Source organism: Tenebrio molitor, chromosome 2 (assembly GCF_963966145.1).
Source record: "Tenebrio molitor chromosome 2, icTenMoli1.1, whole genome shotgun sequence".
NCBI classification, from domain to species: domain Eukaryota; kingdom Metazoa; phylum Arthropoda; class Insecta; order Coleoptera; family Tenebrionidae; genus Tenebrio; species Tenebrio molitor.
In genome coordinates, this window is record NC_091047.1 from 24,329,021 (window position 1) to 24,353,081 (window position 24,061).

The 24,061-nt window shown below is 35.4% G+C and overlaps 2 protein-coding genes across 8 annotated transcripts in view; one reads left to right on the plus strand and one right to left on the minus strand.

The window, feature by feature from the left end:
• Positions 1-20,600, minus strand: part of Src42A (Tyrosine-protein kinase Src42A) — a 41,883-nt gene extending 21,283 nt beyond the window's left edge. The window contains exons 1-2 of one of the 6 annotated variants that reach the window (XM_069039167.1): positions 20,459-20,600; positions 19,909-20,401 (exon numbers count right to left, since the gene is read on the minus strand). In XM_069039167.1, coding sequence (XP_068895268.1) covers positions 19,909-20,273 — 365 coding nt within the window. In that variant the 5' untranslated portion in view covers positions 20,274-20,401; positions 20,459-20,600. Of the gene's footprint in view, positions 1-505; positions 2,323-19,908; positions 20,402-20,453 lie in introns of those variants that run through there. The other 5 variants (XM_069039165.1, XM_069039164.1, XM_069039163.1 and 2 more) reach the window with 5 other exon arrangements.
• Positions 20,601-20,819: 219 nt separating this feature from the next.
• On the plus strand, positions 20,820-23,870 carry Usp14 (ubiquitin specific protease 14). 2 transcript variants are annotated; one of them, XM_069039176.1, is made up of 11 exons: positions 20,820-20,999; positions 21,051-21,229; positions 21,278-21,385; positions 21,433-21,547; positions 21,601-21,767; positions 21,817-21,908; positions 21,961-22,117; positions 23,005-23,070; positions 23,121-23,303; positions 23,360-23,654; positions 23,713-23,870. In XM_069039176.1, the coding sequence occupies exons 1-11, from the start codon at positions 20,984-20,986 to the stop codon at positions 23,799-23,801; spliced, it is 1,467 nt and encodes a 488-aa protein (XP_068895277.1). In that variant the 5' UTR covers positions 20,820-20,983; the 3' UTR covers positions 23,802-23,870. The 2 variants fall into 2 exon arrangements, with proteins under 2 accessions (XP_068895277.1, XP_068895275.1); XM_069039174.1 differs by having other exon boundaries at positions 20,821-20,999; positions 21,592-21,767.
• Positions 23,871-24,061: the final 191 nt, after the last annotated feature.

Consider the following 24,061-nt stretch of genomic DNA (forward strand, 5'->3'; position numbering starts at 1 on the left):
GAAGAATTCCAAAAAAAATTCTTATATAAGACCACGTTACCAAGTCGCGAAATTCGTTATTATGTGTGAAGGTTGACCATTTTCAAATTGGTTTCTCTGCAGTCGATCAGTACCTTCTGCACGTTCTCCTATTTCTGCGGACACCACGATAAATATTAATGCGGACATATTTAGCGCTAAGGCCCCCATGCTCGTTGTACGGGCGTGAGCCTGGGAATTCGCTCACATTTTTCGTGCCGGTTGGAAAGGCGCGTTAAAATTGACATTTCGTAATTGAAGAGAAAGAATGGAAAAGTAACAGCCCGGAGAGTCAGTCGGCCGGCGCCACCGCCGGAATAGTCAGACGCTGTCGGCAGTAAAATACCGTCATTACTTGGTGTTTTATTCGCCAGTAATCACATGAGAAAGTCGATTGAAAATAAAACAAACGATCCGCGCTAGTTTTTCATCCGGAATCGGCGAGGATTTTTATGCAGCCTCCGCCGACAAAAAAAAATTCACTCACGGTTGACTGGCGAGAAGACCGCAGCAGTCGGATTCGTTGGCGGAGTCGCTGAGCTTCCTCTTGTTCCTGGCCCACGCCTCCCTTTGCTTTTTCAGTCGCTTTTCGTTTTTCGAACTGAGATGGCACTTGAGCAGTCGGTGCCACTGTCCGGAAGAGGTGCTGTTCTCGTCGCTTTCCGAATAGCTGCCGGAATCGACGCTGCTCTTCCTGCTGTTGGTGCTGCAGCGGCTCGACGGCAAGCTTTCGAAACCCGAAGAGGCCTGCGATAATTTCCTGGTGGTCGGTATGCTGACGTCGTCTTCTAGACGATTCTGCTGGTTCAACCACCACAACAAGTGTTCGTTCCTTTCGTTTTCTACCGCACCTTCCGGCCTGTCGTGGCAGTTCTCGTACAAATCCACGTCTTTCGGGACGTAACTGGTCTTTCGGATTCTGGGTTTGATCGCGGTGTCCTCGTCGGGAATGCTGTCCAGCGCGTTCACGATCTCGTCGTCGAGCGCGTCGCGGCTGTAATGGCAGTACTTCTTGAGCAATCTAAGAACTAATTGGTCGTTTTGACTATGCCTATCAGTCTGCGTCTGCTTATCCTTATCAGTCTCTTTGTGCAATAAATTATTAATAAATAAATTCGATTGTCTACGTATTGTTCTAAGCTCCGGCATGGAGGGCCTCCTCGGCTGCTCTACCACTTTGTCTTCGGGAATCTGTCCCAAACTGGTCTTTCTCTCGGGCGCACTTTTAGCCGGATCCTCCACCAGATTCATCACGTTACAGTTCGGTAGTTTTCCTTCCGTATTGTTAGTCTTTTGTTGGAAGAGAAGCTCCTTCTGTGTCTCGGTGAGCTCCGAAAAGCCATTTTCTTGCAGGATAAGTTGCTTGTTGGCAAATCTCTGCAAGAAATCTGAAATGGCGGCCCAATGGGCCTCTGTTAGGACTCCGTGGAGTCTGATCGACGATAGTTGCAGAGGGATCCAGCGATTGTCCTTCAAACACCAGACGACACCCGATGATACCATCTTTCTAAATAAAACATTTAAACGGAAGGTGGTGGTCCTTTCGAGTCCTGCGAGAATCCAAATTATCGAGTTACAACCGATCCTCCCTCGTACGGTACCTCCATTATCCACGTGGTTATTGATTAAAAACAACAAAAGTGAAATGGTGGAATAGTAATGCCGACCTTGCTTTTGACAACGCCCCTTTCAGTCGAACAATGCAAAGTTGACACGCTTTGAATTACAATATCCCCAATAAGTCCAAATGGTACAGACGTGACCGTGCAGGGTTCGGTAGGTGAGTCAGCGAGGAAGTCGCCACCACCTGATTTAGCCAAAAGCGGAAGAGAAGAATCTACGAAATTCCGCAGGTTACAGTACTGCTCTCGAGCAAATACTATCTTTGGCGACTCCGACCTATCAAACGCGCAACGGTATTCAGTCGTTCAACTCGGACAAGATGCAAAAAAATTGTTAAATTGAACAGAAAAAAAAGTAACGTGACTTCTCGAGTAATGGGAGAATCCTGTTAAATTTTCTTCGGCCACAAGAAAAAAAAAGTAATTTCGATCGAAACCACGGCCAATAATGGAGGTACCTGAGTACTTAAAAATCTAGTTCATTGCTGTTACGAGATGATCTCTTTCACGATCCCGATGAAATTCACGAGACCGACCTAGAATACGCACTGTTCGAATACCAGTCCGGAAAATTCGTGCGAGAACACTACTTTTCCAACACGATTTTCAGCACGTCGGATGAGCACGGTGCACTTCGCCAGCAACAGGTGAACGCGACAACTGATTATTGTTATTGCCGCACGGTGGAATAAGCAATGATTGTCCGGTACCAGCACGCTCTGGTGGGGTTATAACATTGGCCGGGAGAGATGTAGCTGTACCGTACTACGAAAACTGTATCAACCTCGTTCGATCTGCCCTATTTATTTCTTCCAACGGCCGCAACTAGTGGCCCCTGATCGATTTCCAAGGGCGGGGACGATATTTTAAAAAAATAATGGGGCGGCAGGGGTCACACCGCCGATTTTTCGACAACGCAGGAAGTAGCTACTGCAACACGAAAGAGGAAGTCGTCTCGGGAATTAATTCTATTAAGAAGCTAGGTCGGTTGTAGGCGCAGACGGCGTTTGTTTCCTCAAAGGCCACATAAATTATAAATTACGGATGCAACCTCCACTTCTTTTGCGTTTTGCACGAGATATCTACCAGTGGTTCCTCGGGGATCAACCATCACCGATGGCTTTTCAAAAACCGATAGAATCGCTTCTAGTGCACCGTGTCACGGCGATCCGCAAGGGTACCTCTTCGACCCCCTTCTATTTTTCAGCACTTCACTCTTTTGTATTCATGAACCGAGTAAATGGCAGTATGACGTCACGTAAGCGCAATTTCTTGTCATTTGCAAGGTTGTCTCCGTGAAATCGCCAATTCTGAAAATATCTTTCTTAAAAATTTCTGCTCCTAATTGATTCGGATTATCCGCTGACGTCGGTGTGCGTAATGTTTTCTTGTGCAACACATTTCCAAAACAAAAACATTATCGGTGTTACAGAACTGCAGAAATGTCGATTGCACAACCGGGGAGACATAGATTCGCTTCGAGAAACCCGCGAGTGTCTTATCGGAAATTGAAAGCGTTTTCTGAATTGCTTTACAATTTTTTAATGACATCATAATGTAGTCAGATATTCTTATAGAAAATGACCCACGTATTCAAATATGCACGCCGAAATCGCCCGTTGCCCAATAATTGTCGCAAATGAACGTTTATTATTTTCGACTGTGGGCATTGCTTTGGCGGTGAACCTCTATTGTCTCGATGGGCGTCTTTTTTACATTTTTTAAAACCGTCCTGTCCTTCGAGTGGGTTTTCTCGCTCATTTTTCTATCTAAATGGGTTCGAATTATGGTCGTTTGTTGGCGTAACATGATTTTTCCAACAGAAAACATGCAATATCTGCACATGTTTGTTTTCACTTCCAAGAAGTTTTACTGATGATTTACGTCATATCGAAAATGAAGCGAAATCTTATTTCTTGTTTTGTTTCTCGATTAAAAAATTCCGATTACAAAATTCGTAGAGGATGCAATTTTTAAATTTAATTTTCAACGAAATTGAACTCAACTTTATTTCTCATCGACCACACACCACTCACGTCAATTATTGTGGTGAATTGTTTGTCAGACGTACATTATTATTATTTATTACCCAGTATATTGACGAATTGTTCCTTAATGTGCGTCAATTTCTATTTTCGTTTTTATTTTATTTGTTCCACTCTTGTGCGGTCTACAAATTCATATTTATTTTTTCAGTTTTACCACGTTAAGTAACTCAAAGATAAACAATTCAAGGCTGGCGGCGAAGTGAATTTCAAAAATGTCTTTTTTTCTGTAAATCAATAATTAAACACATCGAGACCTTCCTGGAATTTGTGGTTACATCACGTCTTTTCTTAAAAACTTCGAGATTCTCTCAAATTTTAGACCATTCCCTGCTGACCTTTACATGATACACTAACTACCACTTTTTGATTAAAATTTTTGCTGTAATTACGTAAAACAATTATCTTTCAAAAAATTCCATGCCAGTAACTGGGATAATTGACAATTTTTGTCCGTACAAGGTAAATAAATGACAGTACTTAATGCATTTAATTATGTCGACAGCATGTTGATATGTCTATCTATATTTTAACGACTTTTTCAAAAAGATAATCACGTCTCACTTTTATCTTTCAAAAGCCAGACGTGTGTTGTGACTATCTAAAATTTTAAAATTCCATATGGGCAAAATAAAAGTGTGGTTGGATTTCACATACGTGATCCAACGAAAGTATTTCTAATTCCGAGTTTGGCACTGAAAGTGCATCAATCTTCATTATCTTTTTAACACAATCTAATTGTTTATTTTTCATTAATTTCTATACATTCTATTGCATTTAGGCAAATTAATAATTTAAACCTTCACCGGAAATGACGTCAATTACATCATTAATTAATAATCGTTATTCTTATCGTTTTTTTTTGCATTGCATTCAACCATTATCCATTTTTTCTTTATCTATCCACAGCACGGAGAAAATAGAATTCTATAACTGTCATTACGTCAATTATGTCATTACCTTTGTAGGGGACTGGCAACAAAACGAAAAAAGCTGTAGAACCTGTTACACCTAAGGATTAGACACAAATGAAAGGAACAAAAACATAGTCGTGATAATAGCAAAAAAAGAGCTGCAACAACTAGAAAAGGTCACGGCAATGTGTCTGCACTTGTATTAGTTGAGTGACCTGGCGTTTTTTTAATTAACGAGTGATATTAAAAAATTAAAAGAAATTAAATACCAATTCAAGAGTAGATGCATTAGCGCTTGCGTGATTTCCTCAGTCGACTCGTTTAATTTCCTCCGAGGAAATTTCAATGCGAGAACACACCGCTAACCCAGAAATTATCCCAACAGTTCAATGCTTCGCTTTGCCGAATTTTTGCTTTCTAAAGAGTTTATTTTTTTATCACAATGTCGCGTCCAAATCTAGTGTTAAGGTCATGTGGCAACAGAATGCCAAGGCGCATCTTAATTTCTTCCTCTACAGATATCACTAGAGCCGAACTAGTTTTTTTGGTCGAATTAGCAATTCAAAAACGAACACTTTTAATCGACGAAGGTGCGAAACTGATAATCGATCGAGATTACTAATGCTGTTTCGACGTCGAAAATCGGAACACGTATCAGTTTCCCAGCATAAATTTACAAATTGATTGAATGACAGACTTAATGATATACAGATATAAAATTCACTAGTGTCATTTTTTATGTTGTTGATGGCATTCCTCATTTCATTGAAGCTGGCTCCCAGCAAAATGCGATAATAAAATTATCACTGCAACACCCTTGTCTCGACAAATTTGGATCCGACCTAATGGGCATGAAAACCTTTCGTATTTGTTTGCCGTTTCCGTGAAATCGTTGATCAACAACACCAGATTCCGAAAAAAATATATTGTGCAACGTAATTTGTTCGGGTAACCATCGAAGTTTCTGGGTCAGTACATTTCCGAAAATAATTAAATTACATGGAATTAACATGATTACCCATATATGAGTTATTTGACGGTTTTTCCGCGATCTTCGCCTTTCGACAAGAAATGACAAGAGGGGCGAACGACTCTTTCGGACCTTGACTTTGTTATTTTATTGACGAAAACACAAAAACGCAATCGTTGCGTTTTATGATCGGAATGGCAATTGGGCAAGGAGAAATCGGCCAACAAACGCGGGCCTTGATCGAAATAATCGAATTTAGATAATGGAAACGGTGAGACCATCCCGGCGTGACAAGGATGAATCGCGGGCGTAACAATTCTTGCTCTTTCTCGACGAACTTGAAAGGTCGCGAAGTGAACGACCAGCGTCCTTGGTCCTCGCCTGGAGCACGCAATCTGGAAAGATGCGATTCTTGCACGCCCGACGAACCTAATTAATCGGCCTCGGCCCGAAGGGGATTTTGCAACGTTTTTCGGATCGGCATATCAAATATTCCGGACCTTGGTGAATAACAGAAAGAAGAAAAAAATTCGCCTTACGTCGAATGCCAAACACGTTGACAAAAAAGAAAGCTCGTGGAGATCTCGAAAGAACGAACCGACCTCATGCATGACCTGCAAGTTTCGTCGCCGACCAGTCGTGTGCAAGACTTGAACTTCCTAATGCTCTCCAAGTCGACGCACCGACTGGAAACTGGAATACCCCAAGGGACAATCTTTGGTCCATCGAGCGTGTTACTTTGTTAATGGACTACATAAAATACGCTCGAGATTTCCTAAAGGTACAAGTTATAACGACCGCCTCCGGTTACTATAAACTGAATAAAGATGTGTTCGCTCAAGTGACGTTTATATTTTAAAAACCAATGGCGTGTAAATTTCGAAAAAATGTGACATTCATCTCTTGTAAATGTGCTTAAAATCTTCTTCGGCAAATAAAGGGATATGTGGTGTACTAAACATCACTGACCAAATTAATTATCATTACAGGCGTTACCGTATTTTGCAATTATTCAACGAAATTTAATTTATATGTAGTTTTAACGTAATAAATCTGTTTTGGTAAATTCTTGGAATACATTTGCAATTTAATGTGATGTCATTACATATGTAGGTAATAATTCCCAAAATATCTTTATGTAATTGAAAACACTAAACAACTTACTTTTAAATTATACGCTTGCTAAGATTCAAGCTTTCTGTAAAAACAATTTAACTTTCAAATATGAATAATGATTCGCACAGAAAGTTCTATTTTATTAGAATAACTATATTTTTCGATGTGGCCACATAAATTTAACTTTTTTTCCATCAGAAATTAGATCTAAAACTTTTTTACTTTATAATATAATATAAAACTGATTTAAAAAAAGAGTTTTAAACTTGAATCCCGTTATTTGGTGCAAACAAAGTGGTCACAAAGATAACAACAAATATGTACATATATAAATATGTACATACTTATTTGAAGTTTGTCTTTCCAACAACAAGAAACAAGAACTATGCCGATTCATTTGGAGAATTAGAGTATTTACTCCATCATTCAAAAAAGTAGAGACAACTCAATAAATATTTAGGAATGATTTTAAAAATCATAGTACATACATATAAGTATCAAGGCCCAAAAAGTGCATCTTTTTCGTCCCAGTCTGGGTTTTTTAGTCGAGGCGGAGCTGAGACTTGAAAATAGGCGAGGACAAAAGCACTTTTTGGCTGAGGTGCACACGTTTTTTGTATTCATTTAAGCAAAAATTTTGAAAAACATCTTTGACAGATGTCAAGTTAGGTATGTATATAAACTGAAAAATTTATATATTTAGTTATATGTATACCACTTTTCACGTTATGTATCGAACACGAAAACATTTAAAGTTCCAACAAATACAATCACATGTGTAATGCGATTTTTATTCAACTTATTCAAGGAAACTGTAACAGCTGTTTCCATTTAAAATTGCATATGAATAGAAATTTTGTTTTTTATTACATATGTACTAGTAAAACCGCAGTCTCAGATTTAACCCAAATCTCATTTAACGTACCTAATTAAACAACAACGTAACAAAATTAATTCCCTATTTCATTTTAAAAACTGCGATGCGATCGATTTTTTGTTAAGATGATAGAACTGACGTTTCTATCTAACAACCAGTGCCGTATCGAGGTGGGATAATAAGGGATGGAATTCAAAAGGTAAAAGTACGAGTTTTTTTTAATTCTTCACTAGGTTAAATACTTATATGTATTGAGAGTATCCAGAGCAGCATTATCAATAAGAAATTGTATTCATATGTATCATCATAATTCATAACAAGGATTTTATAGCTATAAATTAACACTAATAACAAATAACCACTAACACATTAAACGGAATTGAATTTTTTATTAAAAATAAACTTGTTCAAAACCACCTGCAAAACACAAATCAAGCACGAACGATGGAAAAACATCTTTCGATCGGTGAAAGTATACTCAAAGTGTGTGATCAACGAAGAAGAATTTCTGGAAGACATTTGAACAACAAAAAAATGATTGCTGATTACATCACGCCCGTGGTGAAACAGGTATTTAGCTTCGTCTGTTTTTCCAGGGGGGATGATCAAGAAAGGGAGAGCAAGAACAAAATAGAAAAAGAGGCCATCTCAAAACTCAGATTAAAACCCAATCGAATTGGTACGGACTGAATTCAATACAAATGCAAGAGAGGAATGTCCAATATGGTAAGAATACTCAATTAGAACGGTACAGGAAGAATGTAGTAAAATTTCTACCCAAACAATTGAAAAATTAATCAATAGTGTGGTTTGAATTACGTAAGCTGCAGTTGAAACTAGGGAAGGTTTTTTGATGAGATGAAAGTGTGATGATCACACATACATAATATGTAGCATTAGATTGTGTGCTTTGTAAGCTGAAAGTGTTCATTAAAAATCTAATAAATATAATTTTCTGATTGTAAACTATAAATTTGATTTGTTGCCACTTGGTTTTTCCATCTCTGACTCATTAAATAATCAAAATTCTATTGTCTTTGATAATTTCATTTTTCTTCAAACGTCAGTAAAATATTAGATTATACCTACTGCTGCATTGATAAGTACCACTTCATTGGCATGGCATCTGACGAGCTGACGAGCGGCAGATAAAGTTATTATCTCCGTTGACGAACGGCAGATAAAGTAAACTAGCTAAATCATTTGAAATTCCTAACTCAAATTTTAACAATTGTTTCTGAATCTGACATATTGAAAGTTGAAGTGAATAAATAAGATTTAATCAAGAAACATGTACATAATTGCAAAACATACTTACGAAATCTATCCAAATTAAAACGGGTTGATATACAAATAATTATTTAAAAAAAAAATCGGATTTTGTTCACAGCGTTGTCTATAGTAGTCATAGTCATAGCAACGCTTTCCAAAACGAGCTACATTAATTTATCAGTCTACCCAATCTTCTACCTTAAAATAATTCCTGTTTTCTTAACATTTCTTAAATAATTTGTTATGAACGTTTGACGAAAAAATAATACTTAGAGGGTTATTCACGTAAGATGACGAGCCTGACCAGGTAAAAGTGCAACTTAAAATACATTTTACAAAGCAAACATGGTTTTCCATATATCGGGCCTTCAAATAAATATATATTTAGAGTAAGCGTAGGCTACATTCTAATTCTGTTAACAGTGGAAAGTAATTTTTGTAGGTAACCAATTATTTTCCGGAGTTACACAGGTTACATAATAAGCTTTTTCCCAATTTCATATTGTCATATTCCGTGGAGGGGGAATAGGGAGAATGCACTACAAAAATTAAAAATATTTTCTAACCTAATTTTATTTCGTTAAAATGTCAGACGTTTCTTGTATCATTTTCTACGCTGGAAAAATGTTGCAAACAATTGAATTTCCATAGGTTGCTCTAAATATAAATTTATTTGAAGGCCCTTATACATGTTTTGGTATTTAAAAGTTAAATGAGGAATCCAAGTAGGTATTCGACGATGACAGAACCGACATGATCCTACCGACACATTACTTTTGTGATTTTAATTAAATTATACTTTGTTGAGAGATATTTTTCTGTCATTTCATTAAGCTGACGTTAAAAGCTATCCATGTTTTATGTGCATTACGATAATGTAATAGGGATTTTGGGTTGCATTTTTACCTGGTCAGGTCAGGTCAGGTCGTTGTCTTACGTGAATAACCCTGTATGTATATCTTTATTGTATAATAGTTTCATGTGCTTCAGCCTCAGCACATAAAACTTCATGTTTGCTCCTAATAACGTAATACATATATGTACTACATATTTTCTACAGTAAGTAGGTACTAAATGAAGCATATTTGTCAGTTTGCCATCGATAAAAACGTCCTTTTTGGAAGCGATACATACATCTGTTCTGTTCACTCTTTTTGTTTTAACAAGTGATGAAATAAATATTGTAAAATAAAAATAATATATATTTTATTTCCTCCACATAATTTTCTGTTTCACAACTTAAGCACTGTTACCTCAAAAAACTGTCAACTGATAAAATCGCCCCACAAATTTCTATGCAACAAGCTTTCGTTAAAACAGAAAATTATCCAATAAAAAAGTTCTTGTGTAATTTATTACAATCGAAAATGACTGAAGAGGTACTGTTTTAAGGACAACGAAATATTCAGATCAAGAGAAATGCATGCATGTTGACCATGTTACATATTTCTATCTCTCGAAAAGCCTAAAATGTTCTGTTCTCTTGTTTGAAATAAAATTCTCCTTTTAATCTAACATTTTCTTGTCTACTTCGAACTTACCAACCTAATTTTGACTTGGGGTCAGTTTCGTTCGGCTAATCGCGTCTTTAAGATACGAAGTCGTATGTACCGGGTGTCCCATCACTTGTGTCCCGTAGGAAAATGACTTTAAAACTACATTATATTTATATGAAGGTATTATGGATGCATGAATACTGTTCACCGCCACAAAAATTGGGTATTACTTTTTTGTTAAAATTAATTACCTAGGTACAGCAGGCAAAAAACTATCACTTTAAAAATTAAATTTTGTTCAATGCAGTTCAAATTTAGTATACGTTTTGAAAAAATGGTAGAGCAATAAAATCCGTGATTTGAATTTAATTAAAATGTTTTGATGTAAAGATATTTGGTTAAATTAATTTGGGCCGTTCTACTTTATGAAAATTTATTGCAGACGAAGATTTATGAGGGGTGCAGTGTGTTTGACGCCGTAACACAGGCAGGTACCGCTGGAACCCTCTTGAATGGTCTTCGTACCATAAATTGCGGACAAGAATAATACCCACAAACTTAACTTTGTCTTCCATAAATTTTTATAAAGTAGAAGGACCCAAATTAAATTAACCAAATATCTTTACATCAAAACATTTTAATTAAATTCTAATTACGGATTTTATTTCTCTATAACTATTTCATAACGTATACTAAATTTGAACTGCATTGAACAAAATTTAATTTTTAAAGTGATAGTTTTTTGCTTGCTGTACCTAGGTAATTAATTTTAACAAAAAAGTAATACCCAATTTTTGTGGCGGTGAACAGTATTTATGCATCTATAATACCTTCATATAAATATAATTTAGTTTTAAAGTCATTTTCCTACGGGACACAAGTGATGGGACACCCGGTACTATGTAATAATGGTTAAACTAAATAAACTTTAGAAATGACTGTAAATACATTTGGGATTGTCATTAGTATTATTTATTGGGTCAAGTTTTTTAATGTATTGCCAACCACTTCCAAACTTTAAAACAGCATTTCCATTTACCCACGTCTTTTATTCATTTAATGACATTTTGTGTGCACTTTCGTTCTTAATTTCGTTATATGAATACATTTTTGAAGTAACAGAAATAAAATTTTTGTTACCATTGCTACAATTATGTATTAAACAATAAGTGTAAATGAAAAAAAATAGCGTGTTGCAATTTCTTTGTCTACATCAACATCATCCTGCATTGTTCTTCAATAATGATAAAAATTAAATACATATCTAGTAGTTCTGTGAATTGCATTCATTGAAAATCACTTTATCCGCTATTGTTCGTCCCCACGATATGAGTATGTACCTATATGCTGTACTGAATCTTAAGATTAGGTTCGTTACGTTTCTTCGATCATTTGTAAATCAAACACGGAAAAATATTTGTACAAATGCGATCAAATTAGTTCTTAAATTGGTAAGAAGTTTACACGAGCTGCACAGTAAACTTTCACACTGTTTTTATGTGCATGCTGCGTTTATACAACCTACAAACTACAATATTATGTTTAGCTTATTTTTTAACAGTTATTTCCGAGTAAGTAATCCAACATAATGAACTGTTGCCGAGATCCGAGTTCAACGCGACCCGGCAACAATACCATAAATAAAAACAAATCTCGTGATTCATTTGGAATTCGCATTGGATGAGGGTGCGGCCACCCACGCTCGAATTTAATTCGTATAAAACCGCCCTCGGAACGTCGACGCCATCGACATTCTTCACGGCGGGTATGGTAGGCAACCCACAATATTCCGCAGCGTCACCGGTTGCACAACACGCGACATTTATGTTTATTTGAAGTGCATTGACGAGGTGTGCAAGCCGGAAGGAGCGTTCGAAGGCCGTAACTATTTCACTTTTGTCGGTTGGACGACCTTATTTAAATTAATGTCTTGCACATTTGCTACCGTTTTGCGGTGGGTGACGAAATCTACCCAGATCTGATTCGGGTGTACTTTGCGAAAGCCAGTTCCGATCGTTATCAAAGCTTACGGCGCGTAAACGTACAACTGCAATTAAGATTATTACAAGAGGAATGTAAAAACAACTTGGACGACGTCATGAAAGTTGTCCGACAGATTAAACGGACCGGGAACAATGCAATGAAAAAGACAGGACGCAATGCGTAGGTGTTGCTACATTTCCATTCGGAAGGCCACTCTTTTTTCTAGTTAGTTCGATGGATTCACGGCACAACTTTATCACGATCAAAATAAATCAAAATTTTACGCTCCACTCATATTTTTCCTTGTCAGCTGTGTTATCTTTATTACTTGTGTTTATTCATTAACTATTACGATCTTATGCGCAGAGTTTTTAATAACTAAAATAATACACTCAATGTATTATCGTCATTGTTTTATGGTAAAACATTTAACTAAAATTTATTCAATCGATTAGCAAATTTCTCTTACTATTTTTAACAGTTAGAACAAGAATAAAAATATTATTTCATTAAATGCTAAAGTACCGGGGTATAGCGTTGTGGGTAGATGACAAACAGAAGTTACGAAATTTTTGATGAAATATCCTTTTACAAGCGGCCTTTGTTTGTCCTTTTGATAACAAAATACTGTACTGCACGAATTTATTATTACCTAAGTACATATTAAGTAAAGTGATATATTTTATTTACTACTCGAAAAAATAATCTCAAATGATTCATCCCAAAAACATCAAAGATTATATTTACTTTAAGATACGTTTCTTGCTCGTACTGAATCTTATCAAATAATAAATGTTACCCTTTTCCATCCGCCAAATATTTATTTCTGCGGAACATAAATTATTATTAGACATTTTTCCGTGGCTTATTTTACAAAAAATAAAATAAACGTACGTATTTCAAAGCTTTAAGAAGAAAATAATTTGGAAATTGTATTTTACAGTTTAACTGTTCAATAGATACATTAGAGCGTTCATTTCCTCAAAGGATTAAACTGTAGAGAAAAAAATTGTTGTTGATACATCTTTTCTTCCTTGAAAGAATCTTTTTTGTAAATTCTTGAAAGAAAATTACTTCAATTAAATTAATAACAATGCCCACTTCAGGAACGTACAGTGGTAGTACAATCGCTAAATGTGTTGTATCTTGTATTATCAAACGGTATCACGCTTCCTGGGAGAGTACAAACCGGCTGATAATGCGAAAACTAAATTTTGTGACATTTTTCAGTAGGTATTCAGAACTAATTTATATTTCATTCGTGACAGCACCTTTTAGTCTGCCGGAAAATGTACATAAAATATAAAGTTGTGATGTGCCGGAGGGTGACTACCCCATGTAACTTAAGAGCTATATGTATTAGTAAATCGATGTTTAATATTTTTACAAATATAGCATCCTTTAACAAACACTGCTTACCAAGCTCAAAACGAAATAAAGAACACGTTGAATCTGAGGGGGTGAAAATGTATATAAAAAAAACTATTTTCGACTTTGTTTAAAATATTTCGTGGTGATGTAAAACGTTTTGAGATGATTAATTATTGTAAAAGAACAAATTTTAAGAATACAGAACTTTTAAAATTAATTTTAGGAAAGAATGATAAAATTCTGGGCTAAAACTTTGGTAATTCAACATAAAATGAAAATGTATTTGACCTTCTCGTTACTTTGTCGGTTCGAGATTGAATGTAAATGGTTGTGTGATTCTTGAACGAAACATTTTTGTGGAATTTTAACGTAATTCACCAATAACGTCAACTTGCTATACTAATCCGGTTGTCCTTTGAATATTTTTAATGGTAGTAAGAGTGTAGTAACATCAAAGGAAAGCTAATTTTGAAAAAAGCTTCTAGTTTATATTTATAGGAATGCGGCAGTGTGGTGAATTTATAAATAGACAAGACAGTAAGACTATTCAAATAATAACCGACGAACACACAATACTTACATAATAAATTGAAGTTTGAAAACCCAACTTTGTTGGTCTAAATTGGGCACAAAAGACATATACAGAAGGACATAAAGCGGCCGGAAATGAACAAAAGTTAGAGAAAAAAGCAACTCGCATTTTTCGACATAATTGGCTATATCGAAATATGACGTGTTATTGTAAATATTACCAAGTATTTACTGCTATTATTTCAATTTATTTAGACAGACTTGATATTTTGCAACAAATTATACTACATACATATTTGAAAGAAAATGTTCATTTGATAAATAAACGATAATTAAAATTTATTGTATTTAATGGTGGTTGTTATACCCACGACAAACTAACGAAAGTTGACAGGTTGACAGAACAGACATTGTAGTACGGCCATATTTTTAAACGTCTTGACTAAATAGAGAAATTGGAATTCTATCTAATAAAAAAAATGCAATTATGGTGCACTTAATAAAAATTCCACTTTTAATGTAAACTGGAAGAGAAAGATTCGAAAAAAGGTCGGATGCATACTTAATTAAAAAAATATATACCAAGGTTGCGACCTTACTTAATATGATATTTCAAAAATAGGTTCCAAATAGTTCTTAAAGTAAAAATTATTACAAATTTAATACGTTTAAAGTTCAGATTTGCTCCCTCATACTTTTTCTGCTCGGTCAAGTTGAAAATCAAATTAGGAATCTAGATTATTTTTAATAGAATATTTTTTTATCAAACTTTGTTCTGAAGGTTTACAAATTGTCATAAAACCTCATTAGGACCTACATTTTCGTATCATTTTTTTCAATATATTCAACACAAACCTCACTTTCGAATTATTTTTAAAGAATGTTAAATTTGACGCATACCGGAAATCACGTGGTTACTTTTGCCAATCACATCAATTAGACTTTAAACAAGCAATTGCCCTAGTAACAATTTGACTAAATCATTAAATTGTCCCATATGGTGAGAACTTTTTGGTAAGACTGTAAGTATGCGTTTTTTAAATAATGTTTTATTAAAATCTTCCAATATTTGTTTCTAATACATGCATCAAAAGATCGCCCGAATATTAAAACTGTAAATAGATATGTATCTAAAATTCCAAACTTTTTTTTTCGTTACCTAAAAAGGTACTAAGGGATCTGGAACGTTCTGAGGCGCCGGGGGGGGGGGGAGGTATAAATAAGAAAAAAGGTATTCCTGTGGAAGGAATGTAATGTTCAGTTGCCCAAGAACGTTATACTACAATGTAATTTCAACGAGAGGATTACTATTTAACACCGCTTAACAAAAGTATACCGGGTGTCCCATCACTTGTGTCCCGTAGGAAAATGACTTTAAAACTAAATTATATTTATATGAAGGTATTATAGATGCATAAATACTGTTCACCGCCACAAAAATTGGGTATTACTTTTTTGTTAAAATTAATTACCTAGGTACAGCAAGCAAAAAACTATCACTTTAAAAATTAAATTTTGTTCGATGCAGTTCAAATTTAGTATACGTTATGAAATAGTTATAGAGAAATAAAATCCGTAATTAGAATTTAATTAAAATGTTTTGATGTAAAGATATTTGGTTAATTTAATTTGGGTCCTTCTACTTTATAAAAATTTATGGAAGACAAAGTTAAGTTTGTGGGTATTATTCTTGTCCGCAATTTATGGTACGAAGACCATTCAAGAGGGTTCCAGCGGTACCTGTCTGTGTTACAGCGTCAAACACACTGCAACCCCTCATAAATCTTCGTCTGCAATAAATTTTCATAAAGTAGAACGGTCCAAATTAATTTAACCAAATATCTTTACATCAAAACATTTTAATTAAATTCTAATCACGGATTTTATTGCTCTATCATTTTTTCAAAACGTATACTAAATTTGAACTGCATTGAACAAAATTTAATTTTTAAAGTGATAGTTTTTTGCCTGCTGTACCTAGGTAATTAATTTTAACAAAAAAGTAATACCCAATTTTTGTGGCGGTGAACAGTATTTATGCATCTATAATACCTTCATATAAATATAATTTAGTTTTAAAGTCATTTTCCTACGGGACACAAGTGATGGGACACCCGGTATAACGGATGTTTTTTTTTTTAATTTGGCGTCGAAGTAGGCGTTGAAATGACGCACTATACAGGTTACGGATCACGGATCAGCTGTTTAAATCTTACGCTTTACACGAGTGGTGCGATCTCAATCGACTCTCCAACGCCTACTTCGACGCCAAATTAAAAAAAAAAACACCCTTTACCACTTGGTCCAACAGAAACTGTGTATCCTGCAGTCGAGAACTATGACATCAGAAGTGGAGTTGATGATATCTTTCGCTCTTTTGAAGTGTAGAACCGGTTTACAAAATTTAAAGATCTCTTTATTTATTCCAGTACCTTCTTCTTTGTTAAGCTAGTTAACCTTTTGACAATATAGCCTGCAGTATAACGTTAGAGTTCTAGAAAAATAGCGGTACATAGTGTGGAAAAATAATTTTTCAAAAACTTTACAAATTTCCAAAAATATTAGGTAATTTTACTACTACTTTCAGATCTCCCTCTTAACGAGCTGAATTGGAGTACTTTTCAATCTTATTATGTACTTAAACAATCTTAACAAGATGATGCTAATGAATGCCAAATATCTTTTAGCTGTAAAAGTTTTAAATCAATTCTATAGTGTTATTTTAAAGAAATTTCTTTTTTTGTTCAACACTGCCAGAATTTGAAAATTTTCTTTTGTGTGAACGGATTTTGATAAAAAATGTCATAACTTGTAAAAACGAAATGTCATGCAAATTTTGAAGATTTTAAGCGATTTGGAGCCTTTAAGGGGCTTGTCGAACAAAAAAACGTTGTATTCAACTCGTTCGTGTGTACATTGAGCGGGCTCTTTACGAACACGTTATAAATAAACTACTATTTTTTGTTAATAATTTTACAACGTGTTTTAAGGAATATTTTTTGACTTGTGTATTTTATTTTTAGTGAAAAAGAAATGATTACATATTGGTGATTCAAAATGATTGTGGATAAGTAACTATGGCAACTAGGTATGGACGAAAATTTATGTGGCAACTGTGTGGGTAGGATAGATTTAAAAAATTCGGTATGAATCCATTAAAAAGATATTGATATGTGCAAAATAAATACCAATTAAATACATAATGTAATGTCATTTCTACTTTTATATACTTTTTACAATATTAGTAGTAGTACGAGTATTTATATTACGAAATGTATGGTCGTGTTAACTTACAATTATTTAAGAAAGTCTAAATAATGTATTTTAATTTTGTAATCCATCCGTTCAGATAATTACCTGATCATTACCTGTTGGCAAGCTCAACTAAATAATAATAATAATTCATAAATGTCGTTTCAGTTTTAATATTTAAAAGTTAACCTTATTAGTGAGTTAGGATATTAAGATTAAAAAAAAAAGTTTTCATCTGTTGTATACAATAAGTGGGACGAACTGCAGTTCCCAAAAACCAAAACAGAAATTTCACTGATATGTTAAAATGAATAAAACCAAAACGAATTTGAATTAAATCAAATTAGAATTAATTTCAATAGGTGTTGTGTTATAATTTTAATGTAAAAAAGCTTTAAATAAATATGAAAGCCATGGCATCGCACGCGTATAATCAATTTTTTTTTTGTCAAGTACTTCTATTATAGTTTATTGCATCATTGTGTAAAAATATTTTCGTGTTCGTTTCCTGAGATATAAATGTAGGTAAACTCCGTACGGTGATAGATTGTACGTTTTTAAATTCTAATTCCAAAACATAAAGCAGTGAAAAATCTAAACTCTCCATCTCAATTGTTTCACGTTATGTAGAAAACCGTTGCATCCCTGCAGATTAATTCCCGCCACACTACTCTCTGGGTCTGTCTTCTGTCAAAAAACGTATAATTTATCACATTACGGAGTATATAACCGGGAAAGTGGTATATAACTAAATATATAAACTTTCCCGGTTATATATCTAACTTGACATCTGTCAAAGATAACCTCCAAATTTATAATAAATTAATGTTTTTTAACACTTTGGTCAAACAAACACGAAAAATGTTATTCAATAGGTATTCGTGCGCTGTCAGTTTTCAGGTATTCGGCCTGTTTTGAGCACTCGACTGACGCCTCGTGCTTCAAATTTCGGCCTCATACCGGAAAAGTGATCTGACAGCGCTACTCATATAAAAATAACTAATCTTTAACAACACATAGGCCCGTATTCACCAACGGCAGTTAAAGTTAACTGTAGGTTAAAATGTTTCGTTACCTTAGTTACCTATTGTTACAACAATATTTTCGTATATTTTAACCTACAGTTAACTTTAACTGGCGTTGGTGAATATGGGCCATAATCATTAAAAAATTTGATGATTTTTCGCAGTTTTCATTTTTATTCACGTGTATAAGTACCAAACTTGCAGTTTCGATCAAAATCACAATCGTAAACTGATACATTCGTTGATTTCTTTTTCAGTTGAAGTTTATGCTATACCGAATATTTATATGCCGTTCACGATTATTTTAAACACGCAGGAGGCCGCGATATTTTTTTGTTAGATTGGCGTCAGGTCCTGTCATATGACGTTTCGTTTTTAAATATTCGCACTGTTGTCAATTCCGTCATTAAGTTAGTTAATAAGAATTTACCCAGAACTGCCCTACAAATATGTATGTTTCATTTCAATTACAATTTTACGATTATTGTTCCTAATGCGTTCAATTATTTAAAAAATGTAACAACTTGGGAGCAGTGTTCGGTTGAATTATAACCTAAAATAGATTTATTAAGACAAATCACAATACTGCCAACTAAAATGTCAGATTTTCATAGATAGTCCGAATTTGAAATAATCGTGAATGGTTTATACGTTAGTCGATATGTCAAACATCTCACAGCACAGTTTCTTACAGATACATGGAAACTCTCTACTGCAATTTTTATCTTTTCTCCATCACTTGGGCTGTTTCTTTGATCTAGATTTCTTAAATTGCTAAGCTATTTCCCGTATATACATTACATGAAACATCTATGTTTTGCATTTCCAAGATAATTGCGTTAAGGAATAGAACTAGGTATTTATACAAAAACCAGTAGCTCTATCCAACAACGGAAAATTTTGCGGTAATAACGAGAAATAGTGTGGTTTATCAAAGCACTTGGAAGTGCTTATCTTGAAGATAAACTAGCTTCTTGAATACGCATTGCCAAAAATTTAGTCACATTCTTAAAACATTAAGAAGCGAAAATTTGGCAAACTAGAAAAATGTACTATACATCATAAGAAATAAATCAATTAAGTTTTAAACTTGGGCAAAAATAATAATGTGCAACGAGATTATTAGAAAAATTCGTCATAACTGATAAAAATTGTAGCAAATACCAGTGCTAGTAATAATTTTTGAATGTAAATACAAGTGGGTAATTAACATTTTATGTGTATACAAGTGTGAATGGCAATCAATAGAATTTATGACTTTCTCAATAATTCAAAAAATGCAGTGCTTTCTATGATCCACAAAGTGCACTTCAGAAAGTTTCTGCATCTGCTCCCGCACAAAGTAGTTTTTTTTCCCTGTCCCCAATTTAACAAAATCATTTTTTTTTAAATATGTAACCCAAAGCAAATACTCACGGTTCAGCCTCAATACTCTTCAATTTTGCCACATAATTGGAAGGTATGTACCCTTCTTGTCTACTCCTTTTGCTCCTAGCCAGCCACCAGTCACCCTGTGTGTCATTTAAAATCTCCAAGTGTTCCCCCTTTCTGAAACTGAGATCTTCGTCGGTCCTCGCGTCGTAATCGTACAAAGCAACAAAAATCTTGGCATTCGTGGTTTCTGGTTCCGGGTTTACCACGGTGGGTCTAACCACTTCTGACGGAGGTGTGGGCATGGGGTTTGTTGGTAAATTGCTGTCCTCAATAGGGTTCACGCCTATTCGTTCTCTGTTCCTGTCGAGCCTGTCGTTATTTGAGGGACTGCTAAGACAATTCCCCATTTTCTTCGCAACAATCGTCCTCAAAACTCACTTCACTTGTCACAACAATCCAACCGTAAGAACATCACCACCAGCGGGCACAGACCACTTGATTATCGTGCGTTTCGTTGTTTTTCGATTCGATAACGCTGAAAGTAAATTGAATACATTTATGCAGTCACGTAGACGCCGTCCCGTTACTGTACAACGAAATCCATCACGAACAGTGACGATAATATTGGCGGAACGGTGCACTTTTCCTATCACGATAATAGTAACTTTACTAACTTTTAACTTTCGCCTCGCCAGTGTTGACATTGTTCTAATTCGAAATCACCGTTGCGCTATTGGCAGTACTGCACCGACAATACACCCTTCTAATTTCGCAAACCTACACAAATACACGAAAATGAGCCTTATGCACCGGACCTCTGTGGTATATTATCGCGAGTGGGGGGCTCTTGAACACATCTAATTCATCTAACCCGGACAATCCGCCTCTTGCTTTATCAAACGCGGATGCGATCTCGCCATCTCTCTGTAAAATTTTGACAGAAAAGTCACTAAAAACAGTGTCGCCGTTTAATTTTCTTGCTTGTCATCCACATTGTACTTGTCATTCGCGGTTCCGGTACGACAATTTTTGTGTTTGTTAGTATTATCAACGTCTCTACGCTATTTTCCACTTTGAACTTTTTACTTTTATATTAAAAATTAGTATTTAGACAGCGATGCCTCAATACAAGGGTGAGTTTCATTCATAAATAAATGTGCTAACCTAGACAGTTTTTCTTGCAGTTAAAGTCAAATGGGGTAAGGAGTCTTACCCCGACATCGAAGTGAACACGGAGGAGCCCCCTTTGCTCTTCAAAGCTCAACTATTCGCCCTGACGGGGGTTCAGCCAGAACGACAGAAAGTCATGATCAAGGGGGTCACACTCAAGGATGCTGACTGGGATAATTTTAAACTGAAAGATGTAAGTTGATTTACGGTGTGTTGTCATTTATCTAATCGAGTGTTCAAGGGCGTTACTATTTTGTTAATGGGGAGTAAAGAGGAAGATGTGCCAAAGGAACCTGTTGAAAAGACCGTGTTTGTGGAAGACATGAATGAAAGTGAATTAGCAACTGCTGTATGTAATTCGATTTTAAATGACTTATTTGACTGGATTTGTTGCAGTTGGATCTTCCAGCCGGTCTAACAAATTTAGGGAATACTTGTTACATGAATGCTACAGTTCAGTGTTTAAAATCAGTTCCAGAGTTACGTGAAGCACTGCAGTCTTATCAAGGAGGTGAGTAACATTTGTTTTTGGCAGGTTACTATTTAATTTTGTAGATGTTACAGATGTTGCGGGTGTTATTCCGGCGCAATCAATCACTGCAGCTTTGCGAGATCTGTATGCCACCATGGACAAAGGAAATAATGTCCCTCCTATAGTTCTTCTTCAGATGCTCCACATGGCATTTCCTAGGTTTGCTGAGAAGAATGAACATGGGGGATTTGCCCAACAGGTTTGTCATTTTCTTGTGCCTAAGTTTGAACAAAATTAAGTATTTTTAGGATGCTAATGAATGTTGGACTGAGATGGTTAGAATGCTTCAACAGAGGTTACCAGCCAAGCCGAGCACTGGTACTGCTCAAGAACAGTTCAAGTATGAATGAAAATATTTTTGTTGTTGATGGATGGTCACTTTTACATTTTAGGTCTCTGATTGATCAATATTTTGGTGGTACTTTTGATGTGGAGTTGAAGTGTACAGAAACAGATGATGAGCAAGTTACTAAAAATAAGGAACAGTTTTTACAGTTGAGCTGTTTTATATCACAGGATGTGCGTTATATGCATTCAGGTCTGAGATCGGTATGTTAAAAAATAGTATAAAACAGCCATGATGATTTAAATAGCTATTGTGCGATAAGTTTTTTTTAGGCATGGGATTTTTGATCGAGGCGATAGCCGAGGTTAAAAACATGCCGTGTACGAAAAAAAAAATTGATTTCCTACGTATTGCGCACATGATTTTTCCTACTGTAGTTTGGAAAAATAAATTAAATTTGGATATGTTCAATTTTCTATAATTATTATTTCTAAATTAAAAAATGGAATCAAAATTATTGTTCTGTTTTCTTTACTGTAGAGAAACAATTTTGTTTATAAAAAAAAAACAAATTTGTGAAGGCGTTTAAGGCGTTCGGTCAAGTAAATTTACGGAAATTGTATTAAAATGTCTGCTATAGTGAATTGTTTGATATTGAAGAATATGCAAAACAGGTCGAATACCTGAAAAGTGTCAGCGCACGAGTATTGAACAACGTTTTTCGTGTTGGTTTAAGGAAAGTGTTTAAAAAAGTATGAATTAGTTGTAAATTTTGAGGTTTTCTTTGACAGATTTCAAATTACGTATCTCAGGAAACGATCAAAATTGAACTTTTAGATTTTCCGTACTTGTTAGGAAATATTCCACTTTTCCTAACTCAAATTAGTATTCAAATACATATGTTAGTTTTCCAAACTCTAGTAGAAAAAATAATTTTGATGTATGTGTGTGGTAAATGGGCGTTAGGACAAAATTTTGATAAGGAAATTGTAAAATTTGTACAATTTTTTAAAGATTAGATAGTTCTTGCCTCGCTACTAGGACGGTTTCCAACATCGCATCGAGAAGTAAAGTTTTGTGTTGAAATTATGCACTAAAAAGATTTTGTTACACTGTCACAATTATTTAATAATTACCTGTTCCTCTGCAGAAAATGCAAGAGCAAATCACAAAGAAATCCTCAATCTTGGACAGGGATGCGGTCTACATAAAGACAGTAAGTATACTTAGCGGCGTCCACAACTGAGTTAACAAAACGTTCTTCAGTCAAAGATCAGCAGACTGCCCGCCTACCTTACCATACAGTTCGTCAGGTTTTATTACAAGGAGAAAGAATCGATAAACGCAAAAATTCTGAAAGACGTAAAGTTCCCGATCGACTTCGACGCCTTCGATTTGTGCACACCAGAACTCCAGGAGAAGTTGGCCCCCGTGAGGGCTAAATTCAAAGTAATTCCGTACAGAATAGTTTGTTCGAATCGTTGTATCGTGCGTGTGTTGTGCAGGAGCTGGAGGACGCGCAAGTGGAAGCCGCCTCGAAAGAGAAGAACAAGAGCAAAGGCGACGGCAAGGCCAACGAGGTGGAGAAGAAGTACGCCCCCTACTCGTTCGAGGATGACTTGGGGAGCAACAATAGCGGATATTATACTCTTCAGGCTGTGTTAACTCATCGAGGCCGGTCCTCGTCCAGCGGCCATTACGTAGGGTGGGTCCGCCACTCCGGTGATAAATGGATAAAATGTGATGACGATAATATCTCGCCGGTCACCACGGAGGACGTACTCAAGCTGTCCGGAGGAGGTAATTGTTGGGTGTAAGCTAGTGTATGGGGTGTGTCTGACGGCGAGTCGTGTTGCAGGTGACTGGCACTGCGCTTACGTTCTTCTGTACGGGCCCAGGCTGCTAGAAATCACGGATGACGAAGAGAAAATGGTGACAGATAATTGATTGTGTTTTAAATTATAATCTTTGTATAGAACTGAAAAACGTTTCTTAAAATAAACAAACGATTAATAATTTTTTTTATTTGTATATAAAAACACACTACGAGAACACAATGTTTTATACATTACTCAAATGGAATTAGTAACCTTAAAACGCCCTGATTGTCTCTTAAAGTAAAAACTCGCATTGTCATTCTATCTCGTGGAAAATTTCTTTGGCTAGTTTCGAATGATATTTTGGCAGTTTCTTGACTAAAAGGAATC